General features: G+C 48.0%; 1 protein-coding gene across 1 annotated transcript; it reads right to left on the bottom strand.

Annotated features, from left to right (window-relative positions):
- Window positions 1–43: 43 nt before the first annotated feature.
- On the bottom strand, window positions 44–2,676 carry SLC10A4 (solute carrier family 10 member 4). The gene is made up of 3 exons (XM_054295639.1): window positions 2,285–2,676; window positions 1,665–1,875; window positions 44–1,001 (listed from the first exon to the last, which is right to left on the bottom strand). Exons 1-3 carry the CDS (start codon window positions 2,668–2,670, stop codon window positions 486–488), a joined length of 1,113 nt encoding a protein of 370 aa, XP_054151614.1. The 5' UTR covers window positions 2,671–2,676; the 3' UTR covers window positions 44–485.
- Window positions 2,677–18,205: the final 15,529 nt, after the last annotated feature.

The following is an 18,205-nucleotide window of genomic DNA, read 5'->3' as shown; positions in this document are numbered from 1 at the left end:
GAGGGAGTAAACAGGGGAGAACACGGGTTTGGTTTGGCTTCGCCATGTATTTGTGGTGACAACAATGAGAACAATGCTTTTACAGCAGGTGGGAGGCACAGAGATACACATGCCACGTGGTTTTTCCTGTCATCTGAACTGACACTGAGTTGGTGTTTACTCTGTAGAACCCTGTTTCTTCCTTCTACCCATTCCTGCTGCACTCAGCCAGGCAGCAGCTTTCTTGCATGAAGTTTTACAGTTACTATTTTGTGTCGCAGTGATGCTTTTTCCTTTTTTTTTTTCTTTTTTTTTTTTTTCTTCACATTTACTTTTGAGGAAGTAGAACTGTCATGGCAATAAACACATATCACCTTGTACAATGGGAGTAGCTGGAGAAACGATAGAGGCTGGGCAGCTCCACTTGCACAGCAGCGAGCACAGCCCCAGCCTGGCTGCAAGCACAACACACATTCACGTCTCTGGGAGTTACCTCTTGGTCCTGCCTAAAGCGCCGTCTGAGTCGGCTCCATCTGAATGGAGTTGTGCTCCTCTGTGGTCACTGTGCCATATGAAGTATCAGCTACCTCCTCTTCCTTCAGCTTCTTGTAGGAAATATCTGTGTCTTCCTCTTCACCGAGTGCATCTTGCTTGTAGCTGTCTTTTCCATACATCTTGTATGCCAGCACAAACAGTCCCGCTTCTGCTGACTGGAACAGCGCATAAAGCAAGGGAAACATGTACATGCTCCCTATGAGCTCGGGGGAGAAGGTGAGCTTTAGGATGGCTGTGCAGAGCTGGACGTTTTGGCACCCTGTTTCCAAAGATACTGTTCTCCTGCAGTGTGGGGGCATTTTAAAGACCGTGGCTAAGCCGTATCCCAGGGCGTACCCTGCCAGAGGCATCAGCACTGCAATGGCGTAGACAGACGCAGGAATCTGTGCCAACAGGTCTGGGCCCAGCATGGTCCCAGTCAGGATGAACAGGACCACCAGAGTCACCAAGAGGGACCAAAGGGAAATCTGGCAATAGACAGAGACATTGATAAACAACATGAGGGCTATTATTTTGAAAGGATAAGCATAGCAATTAGAGGCTTGCTAAAGAATCTAAATAGCACAACGTGGTTGCACTGCCCTTCCCAGGTTTGCTCCTGGCCTGGGATTTTGGTAGTGTTTGATCATATCTCAGGAAAGGAATGGGCTGAGGTCATCCTCCATCATTTTGCTTTGGGATGACTTGCTGAGAAACAAGAGTTGGGACTTGTGCCTCATTCTTCCTTTTTCAATTAAGCTAATTTAGTTGCACATTTTAAGGAAGTGTGGCTGTGCCTGCAGGTTGGTTTTGCCTGACCTGGGTGCAGCAAGAGTGGGGAGAAAGTAGGATGTCACGGAATGCCTCTGCTACAGGGTCCAGGATGCCTGCCGGGGTAGAACACCACGCTGCCCTGTGTCCTGTGTGCTGCGATAGGGGGTCACCCGCCCTTTCTCTCGCTTTCTCTGTCCCACCGGTTTATTTCAAGACTAAAAGTCTTTGTATTTCACCTAAGTAGCTGAACGTGCTTGTGTGACACACCGGTTTGGAGAGACCACAATGCTCGCTGCCATCGGCTCCCGGTTCCCGGTGCCGCCCCGCTCCTTCCCCGCGGCGTGGCCGCCCCGCTCCGCTCCGGGCGCCGTGCCTACCTTGACCAGGAGGTCGGCGGCGCGGGGGTGCCGGTAGCGGATGAGCACCCCCAGGCCGATGGGCAGCAGCGTGCTGCCCAGCGTCAGGCTCACCGCCCCCAGGGGCAGCAGCTGCACCACGGCCGTGTTGATCCAGTGGCGGCTGTAGATCCAGAGGCAGAGGGGCATCAGGAAGAGGGCCAGCAGCGTGGAGGAGGCCGTCATGATAATGCTGCGCCGGGGGAACCAAAGAAATGCTCCATCACCGTCCGCCCGGCCGGGGGGCAACCCTGGGAAGCTCCAACCCCCGCGGGAAGCGGCTTCTGCAGCCGGCCGGGCACTTCTCACGGCAAGAGCCCGCTCGCTCCCCTCGCTCCCCTCTCCGTCCTCCACCCTTTCCCTGCTCCGGCCAGGGCGCGGGCACGCAAGCTTTTTAGGGAAGGAGGCAGGAGGCGTGTGTCGGGTTCTAAGATCCTCCACGGCAGAGGCAGGAGAGCAGCGCTGGCGATTCCCAGCGCGCCGTGCCCACCCGCCCGTCCGTCCCGGCTCCACCGGCGGCAGATGCCCAGCGAGCCCTCCCCGCTTCCCGGGGCCGCCGCAGCCCCCGGCTGGCTGGGGGCGAGGGGCAGCGGGGCACCTACCTCAGATTCATATCCCCGTCGACGAGCACCGACATGAGGTTGGAGAGGTTGCCCCCGGGGCAGCAGCCGCACAGCAGTACAGCCACGGCCGCCACCTCGTCCAGGGCGAAGATGAGGGCGAGGAGGAAGGCCAGCAGCGGCATTGCCACGAACTGTCCCAGCAGCGCCAGCAGCAGCCCTACGGGCCGCCGGAGCTGCTGCCCCAGCTGCCCCAGCTCCACGGCGCAGCCCAGCCCCAGCATGGTCACGCAGAGCCCCAGCCCCACCAGCACGCTCAGGCCCTGGCTGAGGGAGCGGTCCCCGAAGGTCTCGCCGCCCCCCGCCAGGGACCCGCCGTCGGGGCCGGCGCCCCCCGCCGCCGCCGGGGGCTGCGCGGAGCTGGCCATGGGCTGCGCGGCCCCGGGAGCCCCGAGGAGAGCGCCGGCGGCGGGGCGGCCGTCAGTGCGGGACGCGGGGAGGTGTCGCCCCGGCGGGCGGCGGTGCCCGCATCCCTCCCCGGCTCCCTCGCAGCTCCGGGCGCTGCCGACGCGCAGCGGCCGCGGTCCCCGGCTCCTGTCTGCTGCGGCGCCGCCCGCGCGTCCCCGGACCCACGCGGGGCCACCCCCGCCGTGGGCGGTGTCTCGCTGCCGCCTCGACGGCGGTCAGCGCCGGCCGCCAGCGCCGCCCGGGCCCGGCGGAGGGAAGCGCAGGCGGCGGCGGGTTCGCGGCCGCATCCCCCTCTCCGGTGGGACCCCCGGCAGCCTCTTCTGGAGCCAGCAGGGCCCGACCCTTCCAGCGGAGGACCTGAGGTATCACAGGGTTTACTTTGGAGTCGGCATTACAGAAAGGTCAATTAGCGTCGCAGTGTCACGCGATGGGGGTGGGCAGCACTAGACCCCTCTGCCGAGGGATTGCCAAGCTCGTTCCCCCTTCAGCCAAGTTGCCATTGATATGAAGGTTTTGGAATGTGTGAGGAAGGATGGAAAGCCTTTTCATGAAATCGAGAAGGCACCACTTTCTGCTGGTGGGGACCCAGAAACTTGTCATGAGAGGTGATACCTTTTAAAGTGTAGTCAGTACACGTGAAAGAAGCAGGCAAGATCAGAGGCTCACAAATATTCAAAGCAGGGTAAGATGCAGTCTGTCACCCAAAAATCACATCCAAGGGCAATTAAACTGCTTTGAGTCATAAAATTGTGCTTACAACATTTGCTTTTCATTTAATAATTGTGTGTCACTCTGTTCCTTCAGGAGTAAAGTGCTGTATAGAATGCCCAAATAGACTCACAAGGGCAGGAGTTCCTGAGAGAGGAGGGCAGCGATACATTGTGACTCTCACTCTTGGCACTGCTATTGGCCTTGTCTTAGGAATGTAACTCTTTCCCTCCTTCACCCACGGGGTTTAGAGGGGTCACAGCCACCAATTCACATTATCACTCCTGGGTGAGGGTAGCTGACTCAGGACAGAGCATCCCCAGGGTCTCCCCCTTGGCTTCTGCACTCTATGGCTCTATTTCTGCATGGAACGTTTCGGGTCACAGCTGAAGGAGAGACACTGGGTGTAAGGAGACAGCCTGTGGGAGCTGCCCTGACTGGCTGCTTGCCTTAAGCTCCATCAAACAGCAAGTTTGGGTAAAATTTTAGGTTGTCCTGGGACTCGAGTAGAAGTTATTGGTGACTTGAAAGAAAACTGGACAGTTTGCTTATTAAACCTTTGGTTGTTTCTTGGGGAAGTGCAAGCAGTACCTGGTGACAAAATCCTGGAAAAGCAGCTTTGCCAAAATGATACCAAGTTCAGTACTGTTCTGCCTGTGTTTGTTTCCTTGTCATTAGCCTAAGAAGAGCTCAGATGAGAGCTCAGGGAAGATGAGTCATCAGAGCTGAACAACCAAATAGGATCCAGATTGCTTTAGTTCATTCATATTTTTGGCCTCCCGAGGAGGGGAGCTCAGGATCTGGTTGGCTTTTTGAGCCAACAGCATCCTCTGGATTTAATTTTCTGGTTTGCATACACAGAAGAGCGCTTGCAGTATATTTATTGTGGTTCATAAAGTCTTACCCCTGTTATATCTCATTCCATCTGTCATGTAGCCAATTCTTTGCTTTGCAACATGCAGGTCATTTGTTTATCATGCCTTCCTTGGTCTGTAAGAAATGCCTGGGTGTTCCCTGTGCTGTGGCTGACCAGGGATCACTGTGGGCAGACCCAGGATGGATCCACTGTGTGAGCACAAGGGGGCTCTTACTGAGCAGGTCAGCACAGCCAGCTGTGCTTTATCTCTGACTGCCGCTCCCCAGACTCCCCACTGCAGCAGGGCTGGCCACAGGAAGATATTTTTATATCACAATGTGTGGCACCTTTGGTGCAGGCAGTTGCAGGAGGAGTCCAGTATCCCTGGAAGCAGATGCAAGCTCTTTGAGAGCCCACCCAGTCAGCATGAACTTCAGTTTCAAGGGAAACGGAACTGTAGTGGGAAAATGTCATGAATGCATTGCAACAAAACAAGACCTCTTGAGATTTTTGTTATAATTTAGCAGCTAAAATTTAAGTTAAACTCTTGGTTTAAACATGAGCAGTGAAGCTGCCTTCAGGGAAAGCCAAGTCTGAACCCAGCCAATCGATTTTGTAAATTGTCCATCCACAAAGTACCTCCACTCCAAGTGGGCACCCGGAATATTTTCACATGGAGCATTTAGAATGAAAGAAACGTTGTACCTGCTGCTGAGCATGGCTCTTGCCTCTAACTTGCTGCAGGCTTTTCTGATATGTCCTAATGAAGGCACAGTCTGGAGTCTGGAGTGATGCTGAGTAGTTTTGCAGGATCTGGCTGTGAGGCAGCCAGCTCACACATAGTGAACACCTCAATGTATCTACACCCATGGATAATTCCTTTCTGCTTTCTTTTGGGGAGGGCAGGAGAAAGGATACTGCCTACCCTGCTATTACTGGAAGCCACAAATTGAATATTTGAGTATAAAAAGACTTGGCAAGTAAACCTGATCATAAATAATTCTCAATTATTTCTTGTTAGTACTTCTGTTGAAAAATGGGTAAAAGGATAAGAGTTAGCAAGAACAAAGAAGAGGGAGGGAAAGGACCACTGAAATATGAACTTGTTGTAGTTTGTAACTTATATTAAAATATTGCCTTACAATAATCTTAGAAGAGGGTTGATTTCCACAGAAGAGCACTTGTGCTATAAGCCAGTCTGGAGAGGGAGAAGTCTCTCAAAACCAAGGAATTTTGTTTGCTCCTTTGTAACAGGATTTTTGTGCCTTCCCTTTATTTAACTAGAATCAAAGGTGAAAAAGAGAGGATAAATTTGTAAGGAATTCTAATGGTACTGTAAGGAATGAGCAAAGCAACCTTGCTGTTTACGCAGTGACTGCTTCAGCATAATGTTGCTTCTCCTGACAGAGATTAAAAGCATCTTGCATAGCCCAGGACTGCTGCAAAATTGCAGTCATTATGCTTCCTCTTAGTGACCCCCAAGGGAAGTCACTGTGGGTGTTGTCCTCTGAGCTGAATTTGGGGCAGCAAGAGGGGGTTTGGTGTGTGCCTGTCACTCTGCAGGCTCTAAAGCCTCAAGCAACAGGGGTTGGTTTGCAAATCCCAAGTGAGTTAGGGATAAATCAGGGTCTTGAAAGCCTAAATCCCGAACGTGTGCACTTCAGGTGTGTGCATGCTGTAGTTATGAGCACTCCATAAAAGCAGCCAGTGGGGCTGGGTAAGAAAGCCAAGGGTGGTCACCCCCTCTTTTCCCTCTATTCCCATTTCAGCTCGATATCCATGTCAGCTCCTCCCGCCCTGGCTCCTGCGCGCCGTGCCTGGGTCTGTGGGAAGTGGCGTCACCCTCCCGTAAGTCACGCTCTGCCTCTCTGCAGTCCATGCCAGCTGATTTGTGGAGCTGTGCTGGGTGTTTGCAGAGGAGAGGCCTCTGAAGGATAGTCCTGGAGGGTGGAAAGCTTTCAGTCAGCACCTTAAGCCAGTGTGCTACTAAAGATGCTGGGACAAAATACTGCTGTGAAAGTGATGTTCAGGTGAGACCTAGCAGGAGCAGTTCCTGATTTCCAGGGGATGTACAATCCCTTCATTTCTACCTTACTTGCTATACACCTAGGTTATGGATAGAAATAAAATTAAAGACTCAATAGGGAAATAATAATTTACCATGGGAAAAAGAAAAGTCTTTGCTGTTGCCTTGAATTAAAATATTCCTTTGTCGTGTATTGTGTGATCCTCTGTATGCAGTTAAAGGTAATTTTGTGGTAAACTCCATGAAATGCATGAGCTTGATCTTTATTTATAATGTAGATCCAGAGCAGTGATTTTTGTGGCTTAGGAGAATTAGAAGTTGAAGCCTAATTGTGCAGAGATATTGGTGCTTTTGCTTGTTCTTCCATGGTTATCTTTGTGCTGGGAAGGATGTGTTCCTGTTCCTTTGCTGAACTAGGACCTGTCTCCCACTCTGTCTCTCGAGAGTGGCAGCACACAGGGGACTTGGCACCTCTTGTCACTCCCACCCATAGCCCACCCTCACGGAGCAAGCAACTGTCAGATCTTAGCAGACAAGTGACTTTATCCTTTTTAAAAATTTTATGTTGTTTGGGATATTGTTATGTTGTCTGGTCACTAAACAGGTGAGAAAATACGTTTTGGAAATAAGGTGAAGCACTGAGATCTGTGCAATCAAGTTTTTCCCAAGAAACCTCCCCAGGCAGACACAGGCAGAAACTGCTTTGGTGAGGATATGCTGGTTGATCAACATTGCTCCTGCCCCAAGCTGCTTGTGGGTCACACAGAGGCAGAGTGCAGTTGTACCATGGAGATGGAGAAAACACAAAAGTTGTGGGTTTCCTGCTGGTTCATTGCTCCTGCAGATGTCTGTAGTGCAGAAGCACTAGGAGAGACCTGCCTTTCCTGCTTCCCAGGCTTTTCTGCTGCTGTGCAACATGGCACCTGGCCCCATTGCAGCACTGATACATCTCATCCTGAGCTTGTTTATCTTCAAGTCTTCTCTGTCCTGTCCTTAGCAAGGTGCTGCTGCTCAATCCTGCTTGGTAAATCTCCACATTAATCAGCATCTTTTATTCCATGGCCAGCATCCTCAACCTGTCCCAGGGTCTGAATTTCAGGGTGCAGAAAATTAGATAAATGTCCCTTCCTCTCCTCTTCAGCAGCAGTCATTGCTGCATCCCTGTCTCCTCTCAGAGATGAGATCCCATCAAATCATGCTTGCCTTCTCTTGGCTGAGGTGGCAAAGGCATCCAGGCACCCTCCTCTGCTGCGCTGTGTCTGCCTCTCCTCTCCTCTGCTGTCTTTGTAATTTTTCTGTTCATGGGAGTGCCATCCCCCTTTTCTCAGGGCTCTTCTTCCTAATGATGCCTGTTTCAGTCCAGTCCTGCTCTGTATTTATGCCTGCCTTGGGAACAGTGCCATCTACCAAGCAACTTAGAGCCTCTGAGATTTTATTAAATTGAAGTGATGTGGAAGGGAAACAAGCATAAGCCTTGTTACCTGGCTGGGCAGTCTCCTTTGTGTCCCCTCTATACATTCAGTCTCTGACCATATGGGAACAGAGCCTTTCAGAAGCTCTGGGTTAGCAATAAAGGGCAGAAATTATTTAGCTCCTCCTGTTGCACTTGGTGTTCTCCACGTTTATTTTTAAGATGTCTGAAACATTAATCAACAAGTAAGTGCACGATGCCTCAGGTCGCAGTGTTCCAGTACTTCATAATTCGAGCTAAGTGTATAAGAATGCGTGGTCTGCCTTCTAAATGAAGAGGCCTTTTGCCAGCCATCCCATTAGAAAAGGTCTTCTGGTCCATGAAAAGAGATGAAATCAGGGAAACACTGAAGGATAATTTTGTAAATTGACTGCTGACAGTGAGTTGTTTAGGCAGTTGTATCCCTACAACTGTAAAACAATTACTAGCAGCAAGTTTTTCTTTAAGCAAGTAAATGCCTTTGTGTGAGGTACCTTTACCCAGATTCAGATAAGAAAGGATTCTGCCTCATTCACTATTCCCTTTTGGTGTCATTTGATCTTTTTCTGGGGTTGGAGTATTATCAGAATTAAAATGAAAAGTTGTAATAAATGACCTGATGACTAATGCATGCCTTTGTCCAGAAGAGCCAAAATTATCATCCTGCCCCATCAGATAGGGACAAGGAGGTGAGATGAGGATGACTGAAAGCACTGGATTCAGATTTAAAATTCAGTGGTATTTTGCACTGCAGGCACAGGCTCTTACAGGCACGTGTTCATAGGACTTGAGAACCAGGCATGTCTTGGATGTCAGAGCTCTGATTGGCCTCCCCAAGAGCGTCACAAACAGCCTGCTCAGCACCTTCCCTGATGGTGTGGGGGGCCACACTGCGGTGTGGGGGACCCTGATGGCTGTGGACATCAAGGCCAGAGAGCACAGTGACAATGGGATGTGCACAGCCTGGTAAGTGTTGGGGCTTCAGGATGGATGTGCAGTTGCAGCTCCAGGTCCAGCTGGGTTTACTTGGCATCCATCACCTGCTGAGGGTCCCAGCCCCCTTTTAATTTTCTGTGTTTGAACTTGGGGTTAAGGGCATAAATCAAGAGAGGTAATGTGGCAGTAGATCACACAGATGTGGTTTTGTGCCTATATAACCTATAATTTGGGTTTTGCAAAAAAAACAGATCAGAGTAAATGACACCAAGATATTGTCCCACAGATTAATTTAGTTGTCAAAAATGTATAAATAAATGCCATTTAGTACCATCTATAGCAGCAGTTGCTTCATAGAGTATTCATTTAATTGAAGAAAGACACCCAAAAGAAAAATTACATCACTCACCTGCCAAAGCTTTCTCCATATTAAAAGGAATGTTAATGGTGAGCCCCGTGGGAATGGTAAGAATTAATAGCATCAATATTCTGTATCTCAGGTTGCACACAAAAAAATATCTTTGTACTCAGTTACCAGCCATTTGTATCATGCCATTGAAGGTGCCTGCATGTGGACTAAAGCTGTTTTGTGCTAGCATAACCATAGAATAAAAATGCTTCTTGTCCTGCTGCCAAATTTTTACCAGATATTAAAAATGAGTATCAGTAATGCTGATCAGCAAATAAGGAAGCCCTTCAAAATAGGTGCACCATTACCTAAATTAACTCTTGAGCTGTCTAGAAAAAAATGTCAGGGAAATGGGGAGAAATAAATCTCAAACGTAATAGACATCTCTTAATACTTGTCTTAGCTAATGTTGTATATTAAGCCCATGAAAATAGCCTTGGCACAGTGTTATGTGCACTTTTAAAACTATGATGAAGCAGAACATTTTTAATAAACCACAGTATCAGTAGAGACTGTATGTCACTGCAGCTGAGGCAGAGGTACTCTGGGCTTTGTGTATTTGTTAATTTTCCAGAGAGATGAAAGCATGAATGTCTTGATCAACAAGATCTTTTATTTCCTTTCTGCAGTGCCTAAGCAGAAATGCTGGGTATGAAGTCAGGGGAATATTTGTTCCTGCCTGTGCTGTCCATTCTGCCAGTAGCTGAGAGTAACCTCTTTTTATAAACTCACAACTGCTCAGAAACACAGTGGGTTTAAGCTGCTGTAAGAGATTGGGATTAGATACTGCCGGGGCCAATACAGCCGTGGTGCTGAAGGCCGGATGGTCTGGGCAGGCAGCAGCGATCTCCCGGGAAAGGTCAGGCGAGCATCTCTGCGAGCTGCAGCTGCTGACTTGGCTTTGGGGTGGCACGGGCTCCTCGTGGCCCTGCTTACCTGGCTGCCTGTACCTTGTGCCCTTTAATGTGCCCTTTAATGCCCTTTGTCCTGCGCGGTGACACCGCCGGTACCAACAGAACCTCGCGTCTCTCTGGGGCGTAACTGCGGCTGGAGCTGCCGGCAGCGCCTACGGGGTTGCAGGCGTCTGCCCAAGCTGGAGACGTCAGGTGCAGTTCACAGCCCAGAAATGAAGTCTGTGTCCTGAACTGCTTGCAAATTTTATTAAGCTGGCAGCATCTTGCATCCTGCCTGCCAGAGAACGAGCTTCGGACAGAGCTGTTTCGGATTGGTTAGTCAGTAGAAGGAATAAAAAGTGGTTAGCCCCTTGTTTCAGGGTGAAAGAATTAAAGACAAAAGATTGGAATAAACATACACAAAAGGGCCACCATAAGAGCTCCTTTCCTCTGCTCAGTCCATTATAAGAAAGCAAAATATTAGCGATATTATTAAATTAATTTTAGGATATTAAAATATATAAATTGCTAAAATAATATAAATAAACATATAACATTTATTTCGTACACACTGTTTAAAGCATATAATTTCTAAATAAACTATTTGAAATATATTTTACCCATATGTACATGGGTAATCTAAATGCTGAGGAAGTTTCAGTAGGAGATTCTTGCTGCTGAAATCAGCAAAGCTGACTGGGACCAAAAGAGTGGCTGCCCACAGACATCTGTAAGGTGTCAGTGCTCAGTGTTTGCACCCAGCTGTGAGTGGTACCATGCAGTAACCCCAGGCCCACAAGAGAAAGTTCACCCAAACAAACCCAGCCCAAACCCCTCCAGGCAAGGAAGCCCTGTGCAGGATAGAAGCTGGAGATGGGCAGGAGATGACACAGTCACGACTTCCCATGGAAATCCAGAAACTCATCCTTGCAAAACAATTGCTTCAAGGTAACATCAAGAAGTCTAAACAAGTCCAGGTCCCAAATGCAAGGTGCTAATGCAAAGCCAGCTAGGGAAAGGACCTTCCCTGTCCCCAGAGAGTTTATTATCAAGTGCAGAGATGCAGGGTCATGACATTATCATGGTTATGTACAGAGGGAGAAGTTATACTTGGGAGTGATTAATTTGCATGAGATCATGCTGGAAATAGCGCAAAGCTGCACACTGGTGACAAGTGCACAAAGCTCCACATCTACCATACTCCTGAGGAGGCAGCATGTACAGTGTGATCCCTCAGGACAAAACAATTCTGTTTCTCTACCACTGCCAAACATCTACAGAATTAATTTTAAATTCTAGCTTCTTGAAGTGTTTGAGTGGTGATGCTGAGACCCTCCTTAGGACCTGCCATAAGCAGTGAGCAATCACCTCCAGTCCCTACAGACACATGAATCCTGCTCCCAGAGAGACTCTGCAGGGAGGATGGCTGCTGGGCTCCTCCAGCAGGCAACAGTTCTTTGTAAGGGCTTCATTAAACCCTTTGATTCAGTAGCAAAGGAAAGGTGTCCAAGCATATTTTCCCTTCAAGTGGAGAGGCTGTCTCACAGCTCGTGGCTGCTCCCTGTCCCTGCAGCATGCTGGCACTCACCATTAGCATCCCAGGCCTTTTGACATTCAAGACATTTTTGGCAGTGATCTTAGCCTTCATTAGAGAATGAAAGATATTATCTGAGAACTCAGAAGGAGATTTTAGAAAGACCTTAAGTAACCAAAAATTTAATTTTGAGGGATAACAAACAGTAAGAGCCATTGGCCAACCAGCATAGGAAGCACTAATATTTGAGTGCGAATTTCACTGTTGCTTGTGCAAAAAGGCATGTCACAGCTGAGCTCTTCCCAGGAGATTTCTCGGATCAGATGCCCAAATCTGGAAGCCCTGAGAAGCCAAGCTCTGCAGAAAAGGAGACTGACCCTTGCTCCCTGTTGCAGAGTAGTAACAGCATCAGTTTGCAGTCACTGCTGTGGCCCCAAAGCAGAAGCAGTCCTGGTGCAGCTCAGACTCCCAACCCCTCCAGGGATTTCATAGCCATGCCAGTGGGAATTGGTGGCTCAGCACTGCACTGGGGTTGCTCAGAGGGGCTGCTCTGGGGGTTGGCTCTACTTGAGTGCGATGCTAATTGCCACAGCAAGAAGAGGAGGGGTGTATGTCTTGTGTAATGCATAAAATCTCTGAGTAGCTCAAGACAAGCCTTTGTGCATCCCACAGTCTTGAGATGTTGCCGTGTCACCACACATTTAGCTGGAAAAACCCAGACCAGTAGGAGAATATTTCTGAAATCCTAAACAATTTAAGGAAGTTTAAGTCCAGTGACACTGAGTAAAAAGTCTAACACATCTCAAGATGTGTTTTTTATGGCCTGCTGTGTGTGGCTTCATCCTCCCTCAGACTAGGGCTTTCCTGGCATAAATGCAGCTGTTAATTACATTCAGGACCTTATGAACAATTCAGTGAAAGCTCAGCACAATGTGTTGAATTGAAGCTGAACTAGACCAAACTTGGCATGAAAAAGCACTGTGAAGACAAGTTCACCCTCTAGTGTCTGAAGAGTCCTGGGTAGGAAGCAGAGAGCAAAAAGAAAACCCTGCAATACTTAATAGAGTAATAAAAGGCAAAAATTACAGGAAATAAAAGGAAAATAGAAGGGCTAAAAAGAATGCATAAATGGGTTATAAATGTAACCTACCAATCGTAGGTGACATTTCAAATTTTGAAAGTTAGTTTCTGGTAGGCAGATTTCAAGCGACTTGTTTGGGTAATTAATGTTATTTAATTATCTTGATAATGAGAAGGATGCAGAAAGTGCGAGCACACAGATAGAATCTGCTAATGAAAACGGCTGAGAGACTTCAGTGTGGAAGGCAGCACAGAGAAATGGCCTGGGCAAGGAGCAGGGGAGATGGGCTGAGTCAAGGCCCTGAATAGGGTACATGGTTGGAGCTCCTTAACAAGAAACACCTATTTTTGTACTTCACTTTTGCCATTGAGGCACTTGGGCCAGGGAAAGGAATCTTAAACTGATGTTGTACCTTTGTGAAGGTGGGGAAATAGGGTACAAATCAGTAGAGCCTACTACACTGTAGCAAGTCTTGAGCAGTAAGCTGTGAAGTGGCTTTGTAAATTGTAGGAACAGAGTTTGTGGTAACTGGGAGTGGGGCTGTGGCTGAGCCTCATCCCCAGTGGGTGCAGCTGTGAAAAGCAGGTGAGCAGCACTGACAGCAATGAGCCATGGAGTGCTGAGGTTACTGACCCACCACCAAAGGGAACAGAGGGCACACAGTGCAATGTGTGAGCATGAGGGGGATAAAAGGCTGGGCTGAAGACTAAGAGCACATGCTCGTAGCCTTCTGAAGTGGGATGATGTTACTCTGGATGGGCAGACACTTGAAGCCGCCTGCAGTGGTTTGGTGTTGCTGTGTGTGGGTTAAAGCCTTCTGACATTGTATGATGTGCTCTGTGTGTCGTGGCCATCTCAGCTGCGATGTGTGTGGTGGCACATGCTGCAACAGTTAATGGAATTTTCCATTTCTTCCCCTGACAGTGGGCCTCTGGGCAGGAGAGCTGGCACTGGTGGCTGGATCCAGGGACCTGCAGAGAATTGTATTTCAGTCCCCTGGGTAAATTTTCACATGGGTATAAGTTGTAAAGGTAAGAAGTCCGCCATATATCAAATCCCTCTGTTCTCCTCTGGTAAAGGTAGCCTGAATTTGCCAGACTTTATCAGAGCCTTGTGTTGCTAAAAGCTGCTTTATTGCTGAGGAGGGCTGAGCTGCGCTCGGGTGCTTTACCAGCTCTGTGGTTTTAAGCAAGTCCCTTTAATATTTCTCCAGTATGTTTGTGTATGTGGGCCCCACCATTCATGCTGAGCCTGTGTGAATGGCAGCGTCAATAGTCACTAAATCTTTGTTGATGTTCTTTTAAAGGGAAAATAAAATCCCTTGACTCTGACATTTACAATAGGAATTATCTGCTCTCTGACATTTGAGCTCATAAACTGAGGTGAACCAAATTTCTGTTCTTAACTTTCCCTGCTGTATCAGACCAGATATGAACTGACTGGCTGTCCCTTCCTCTAAAGAGCAGCCACCTGCCCCTTGCTCCCAGCACGTGAGTCAGGAAGCCTGGGAGTCATTTCAGTGATGATGGACTGAGCCTCAAGGAAAAATAAATGAGCAGAGGGGGAACTGGCTGAGGGTATTCTATAGCCCCCTCTTGTACCATAACAAATCATTTCCTTGCACCCACAGGCATTCAGGAGGTCTGTGTGCCCTGACTCAGCAGCGCCGGCCGGCAGCAGCCGTGCCGGGTGTTATCGGTGGCTGCGATGGCAGCGCAGCCGCTCCCGCGGGGGAGTTTCGGGCGGTGCCGTGACCGTGCTGCAGGCGCTGCGTGTGCAGGCAGGGCCCGCCTGCGGCTCGGGAGCTGCCGCTGCTGCCAGCAGGGCTGGCCCCGCCTGCAGGGGGATGCTCCGGGCTCTTTCCTGAGGCTGTGTGACGGTGGTGGCATCGCACTGCTGTCTCTGACATGCAGGCATGGTTTTAAAGGGATGAGAATCAGGACGAGGTTTTCATGGCTCCTTTGAAGCGGCATTAACAGTGGTTTTCTGTGTCTGCATTAGCCTGGTGGAGAACAGATGAACAGAAACAATACAAGCCTGCCCTGGGCTCAGGAGTTGGGTGAATAAATGGAGGGGTAAATGGATCACTGTGGAGCTCAGAAATACAAGGCTAAGACAGGAGCTGAGGCAGAGCATGAAAAGGAGAGGGTTTGCCTGATCTCCCTCTTTTCTTTTTCTTTGAGAGGGGACTCAAAATGGTAGCAAGTGCTTCAATGAAGTTTTTATTTTTAAAGGAGGAGAGTAACAAAGATATAATTATGGTGGCACAATACTCTGTCCTGTCCATCATTAGACAAACAGCTTTGAAGAAGAACACTTATTCTGCTTTTAATTTGGCATGTATTGGGTTCAGTAAGCCAGGAGCACATTGGCCTTACCCTCTGCTCTGAACAGGAACCAAACTCGCTGTAACCCAGAGCCTGACTTTTCCTGGCAGCATTTTGGCAATCGTGTGCAGCACAGGGACCAGCAGCAGCTGTACAATTTGCACAGCAGTGTTAACGCTGCTGAGTGAAAGGCAGGTAGGGATCAGTGGCATAACTAAGCTTTGTAATGGGTTGTGCAGTTTTGTTTACTGATGATCTCTAAAGGGAAACAGCTTAGGAAGAGTGCTGCAAGAGAAATGGAGGAGGCTGCTGGGGGTTACAGTGCAGTGATGCTGGTGTTAGAGCAGGGCCCCCTGTCCAACCCAGCAGCTGATGTGTCAGTGCCCAAGGCAGGTGCCTGGGAAGAGCAGGAGACTGGGGAAAGCCCAGCATGCTGGCCCCCTATACCCTGACCACTCTTCCATCATACCCCAGCTGTTTCCTCATCACATTTGTGGCTTTAAGCAGCCAAGGCCACACAGAGTCCCAGGTCAAGTCACTGATGACCTACTCCCACATTTAATAAGCACCTTTTTCTCTTGGGCAGGGCAGAGGTGGGGAACAATGCAGAACAGAAGTGTCTTTATTCACCTTCCTGTTACTATGTAGAGAGTTTCCATGAAAAAAATCCTAGCCTTGCTACTGGAGGAGAGTGGAGGTAGCTGGTATGAGGCTTCCAGAGATCATGTGCTGGGTGGAGGGCCTGTAGTTTGTCTGACATTTAGCCCAAGCTGTTTGCACTAGTGAGGATTTTAATCAGCCTGTCATAGCAGGGCTGTGAAAGGTTGCAGTTTTCCAAGTCCCAAGAAAATCATGGCAAAGAGAATGGTAAAGAACGGAATGGAAAATAATATACAATCTGTATTCTGTGCATTGTGCATGATAACCAGCAGCTGAGTGGCACTGGGAACCACAAAGTCCCCTTCTCAGTAAGGCACATCCCACTCACCCCAAAAGCTGTATTGGCTTGAGTCTCCCATGATGTAGTGCCAAGGGAAGCAAGCTCTCAGGGGTAGTTTAAAAACAGCAAGAAGGGGAGAACATGCTGGGGGAGAAGGCATCACAGGCCACTGTCTTTTAAAATGTACTGGTTCTAGTTATTAAAACTATTATTTACTGTATTTACTGTTTAATTTATTAAAGCTATTTTCAAAAGAAAATGGATTTACATTATTCTTGTCACTTTCAGGGCAACAAAGCTGCTAAGAGTCTGGAGCACAAGTTCTAGTTGTTGTGTTCTAGTTTTAGCACAAGGAGCAGCTGAGGGAGCTGGGGTGTTTAGCCTGGAGAAAAGGAGGGACCTTATCCCTGTCCACAACTGCCTGAGAGCAGGTTGCAGGCAGGTGGGGATCGGCCTCTTCTCTCACTCAGTTAGTGACAACAGGACATGGCCCCAAGCTGCGCCAGGGGAGGTTGCATTTGGACACAGAATTTCCTACACAGAAAGGGTGATTAGACATTGGAATGCACTGCCCAGGGAGGTGGTGGAGTCACCATCCCTGAAGGAAAGACTGGAAGTGGCCCTTGGTTGGTTGGATTTGATGATTTCAGAGGATTCTCGGAGGATGATTTCATGTGATTCTTTGCTTATGCTGCTGATGACAGAAACTCAGATTACAATATAAGTATCTTTTGTTTAGTCTGATGAAAGATACAGTATACTTTTGTCCCCTGAGATTGCCACACTGCGTAGAGATCTCAGGCATTCCAGTTTTCAAATCTAGGGGGTTTTTTTAAATTCAGTTTGTAACAGGTGGATGATGCATCAAGTTAAAAAATTACTTTGCTGGTAAGAAGTAATTTTTGCTACCTCTTCCTTTAAATAAATGCTGAAGAGCCACAAATCAGCTTAATCACTACAGTTGCAGTTTGTGTCCTTCTAAGTGCTTAACGTGGTCCCAGCAGAATTTATCATTTAGTGCAAAGAGGACAATGACACACAGGACAACTCTGTGTGATATCATAGCTGAAAACAGTTGTAAAAAATCTTGTGGAGAGTGAGTTAGGTGGAATTTGCTCCTTTAACTCTTAGAGCCAAAAGCATCTTCTTCACTGGGCAGTTGTGTGTAAAACAGGGGTGCTCCCGAGAGCAGCTGAATGCCAGCCTCCCCTTCCTGAGGCATACAGTGAGTACAGACAGGCTGCCTGTAGGGGTCACACTCGGACTGCACATGGCATAAATGCAAGTCAGGAGCAGGTGGGCCTTCTGGTTTGTTTGTTAAATCAAAGCAACCTCACATGTTGCCTGTTTTAGTTAAAAATTAAACATTAAATCCAAAGTTTGTTCTGTTCCAATCAAAAGAGGGAGAATTGCAGACAATACTGCTGGCCATGGTCATGTCCCATACCTGTTTTAATGGAAATACTGCTGAGAAATAAAAAAGGTAAGTTTTAAATTATTGAATTGTGCACTCTGCCGCCATCTCAAGACCAGCAGCATATGCCTTTTCAGCCTTCTGCCTCCTCATATGTTCATAACTTTTTTTCCTTCACCACTGCAATTGGGCTGCCAGAGGGGAACACACATGAAATGTAAGAGGACCCAAAGGAGCTGTCACACCCTCCCTCAGAATGAGAACTGAGAAAAATACTATTTCTAATCCTCAGTCTTGCAATATGGCGATGATACTAATTATAAACAACAGTTTAAAACAGAAGAGTTTGTTACAGAAACCTACTAAAAGAGAAGTGCAAAAGGCTAATAGTTACCAGATTTTGACACTGCTCTACTTTCCTGAAGGAATGGGCCAAATGGTACTTGACTGCAGACTAGAAAGTGGCAATACCTTTTAGAAGCAGCAGGTCTGAAGCCAGTTCTCCATAAATACGTCCGTTAACTAGGGGGAAACATTTTAACTTACTGGCTTAATTACAAAATAGGGGACTATGCTGGGATAAAGGGTTAGAAGTTTTATAGCTTAAATTCTTTTAAACTTAAGTGGCTATCAAATAGAATTAAACCTGCCCTTATTAATACCAAGGCAAAGATGGCATTCACATTACTATTGAATCCATTGCTTTATAACAAAATGCAGATTACAGAAAAATACCAAGTTCCAAGTTCAAAACTAACTTCTTGCTTGTATGTGAGCCAAAGATGGAGGCATTCATGTAGAAGGTAGATAAAATGAGTACTTATCAGTTCCAAGAGGGCTTAGTAGGTACACTTTTACATGGGTCAATTTTCTGCTAAATGCCAGAATTTTCAAAATTAAAATTTTGTTTCATGTGGTGGT

This window comes from Melozone crissalis, unplaced genomic scaffold, assembly GCF_028551555.1.
Source record: "Melozone crissalis strain CALT ecotype California unplaced genomic scaffold, PUWL_Pcris_2 ptg000006l_1, whole genome shotgun sequence".
NCBI lineage: Eukaryota > Metazoa > Chordata > Aves > Passeriformes > Passerellidae > Melozone > Melozone crissalis.
The sequence above is the reverse complement of the archived record's forward strand: the minus strand, read 5'-3'. Positions and strand labels throughout refer to the sequence as shown.

Bases quoted from the DNA above. Each gene is read 5' to 3' on its own strand.
- SLC10A4 (XM_054295639.1), bottom strand. From the start codon at position 2,670: ATGGCCAGCTCCGCGCAGCCCCCGGCGGCGGCGGGGGGCGCCGGCCCC. The intron at 1,876-2,284 runs GTAGGTGCCCCG...CCCCCGGCGCAG, and splicing joins GACGGGGATATGAATCTGAG to CATTATCATGACGGCCTCCT. The intron at 1,002-1,664 runs GTAGGCACGGCG...GTCTATTGCCAG, and splicing joins CCGCCGACCTCCTGGTCAAG to ATTTCCCTTTGGTCCCTCTT.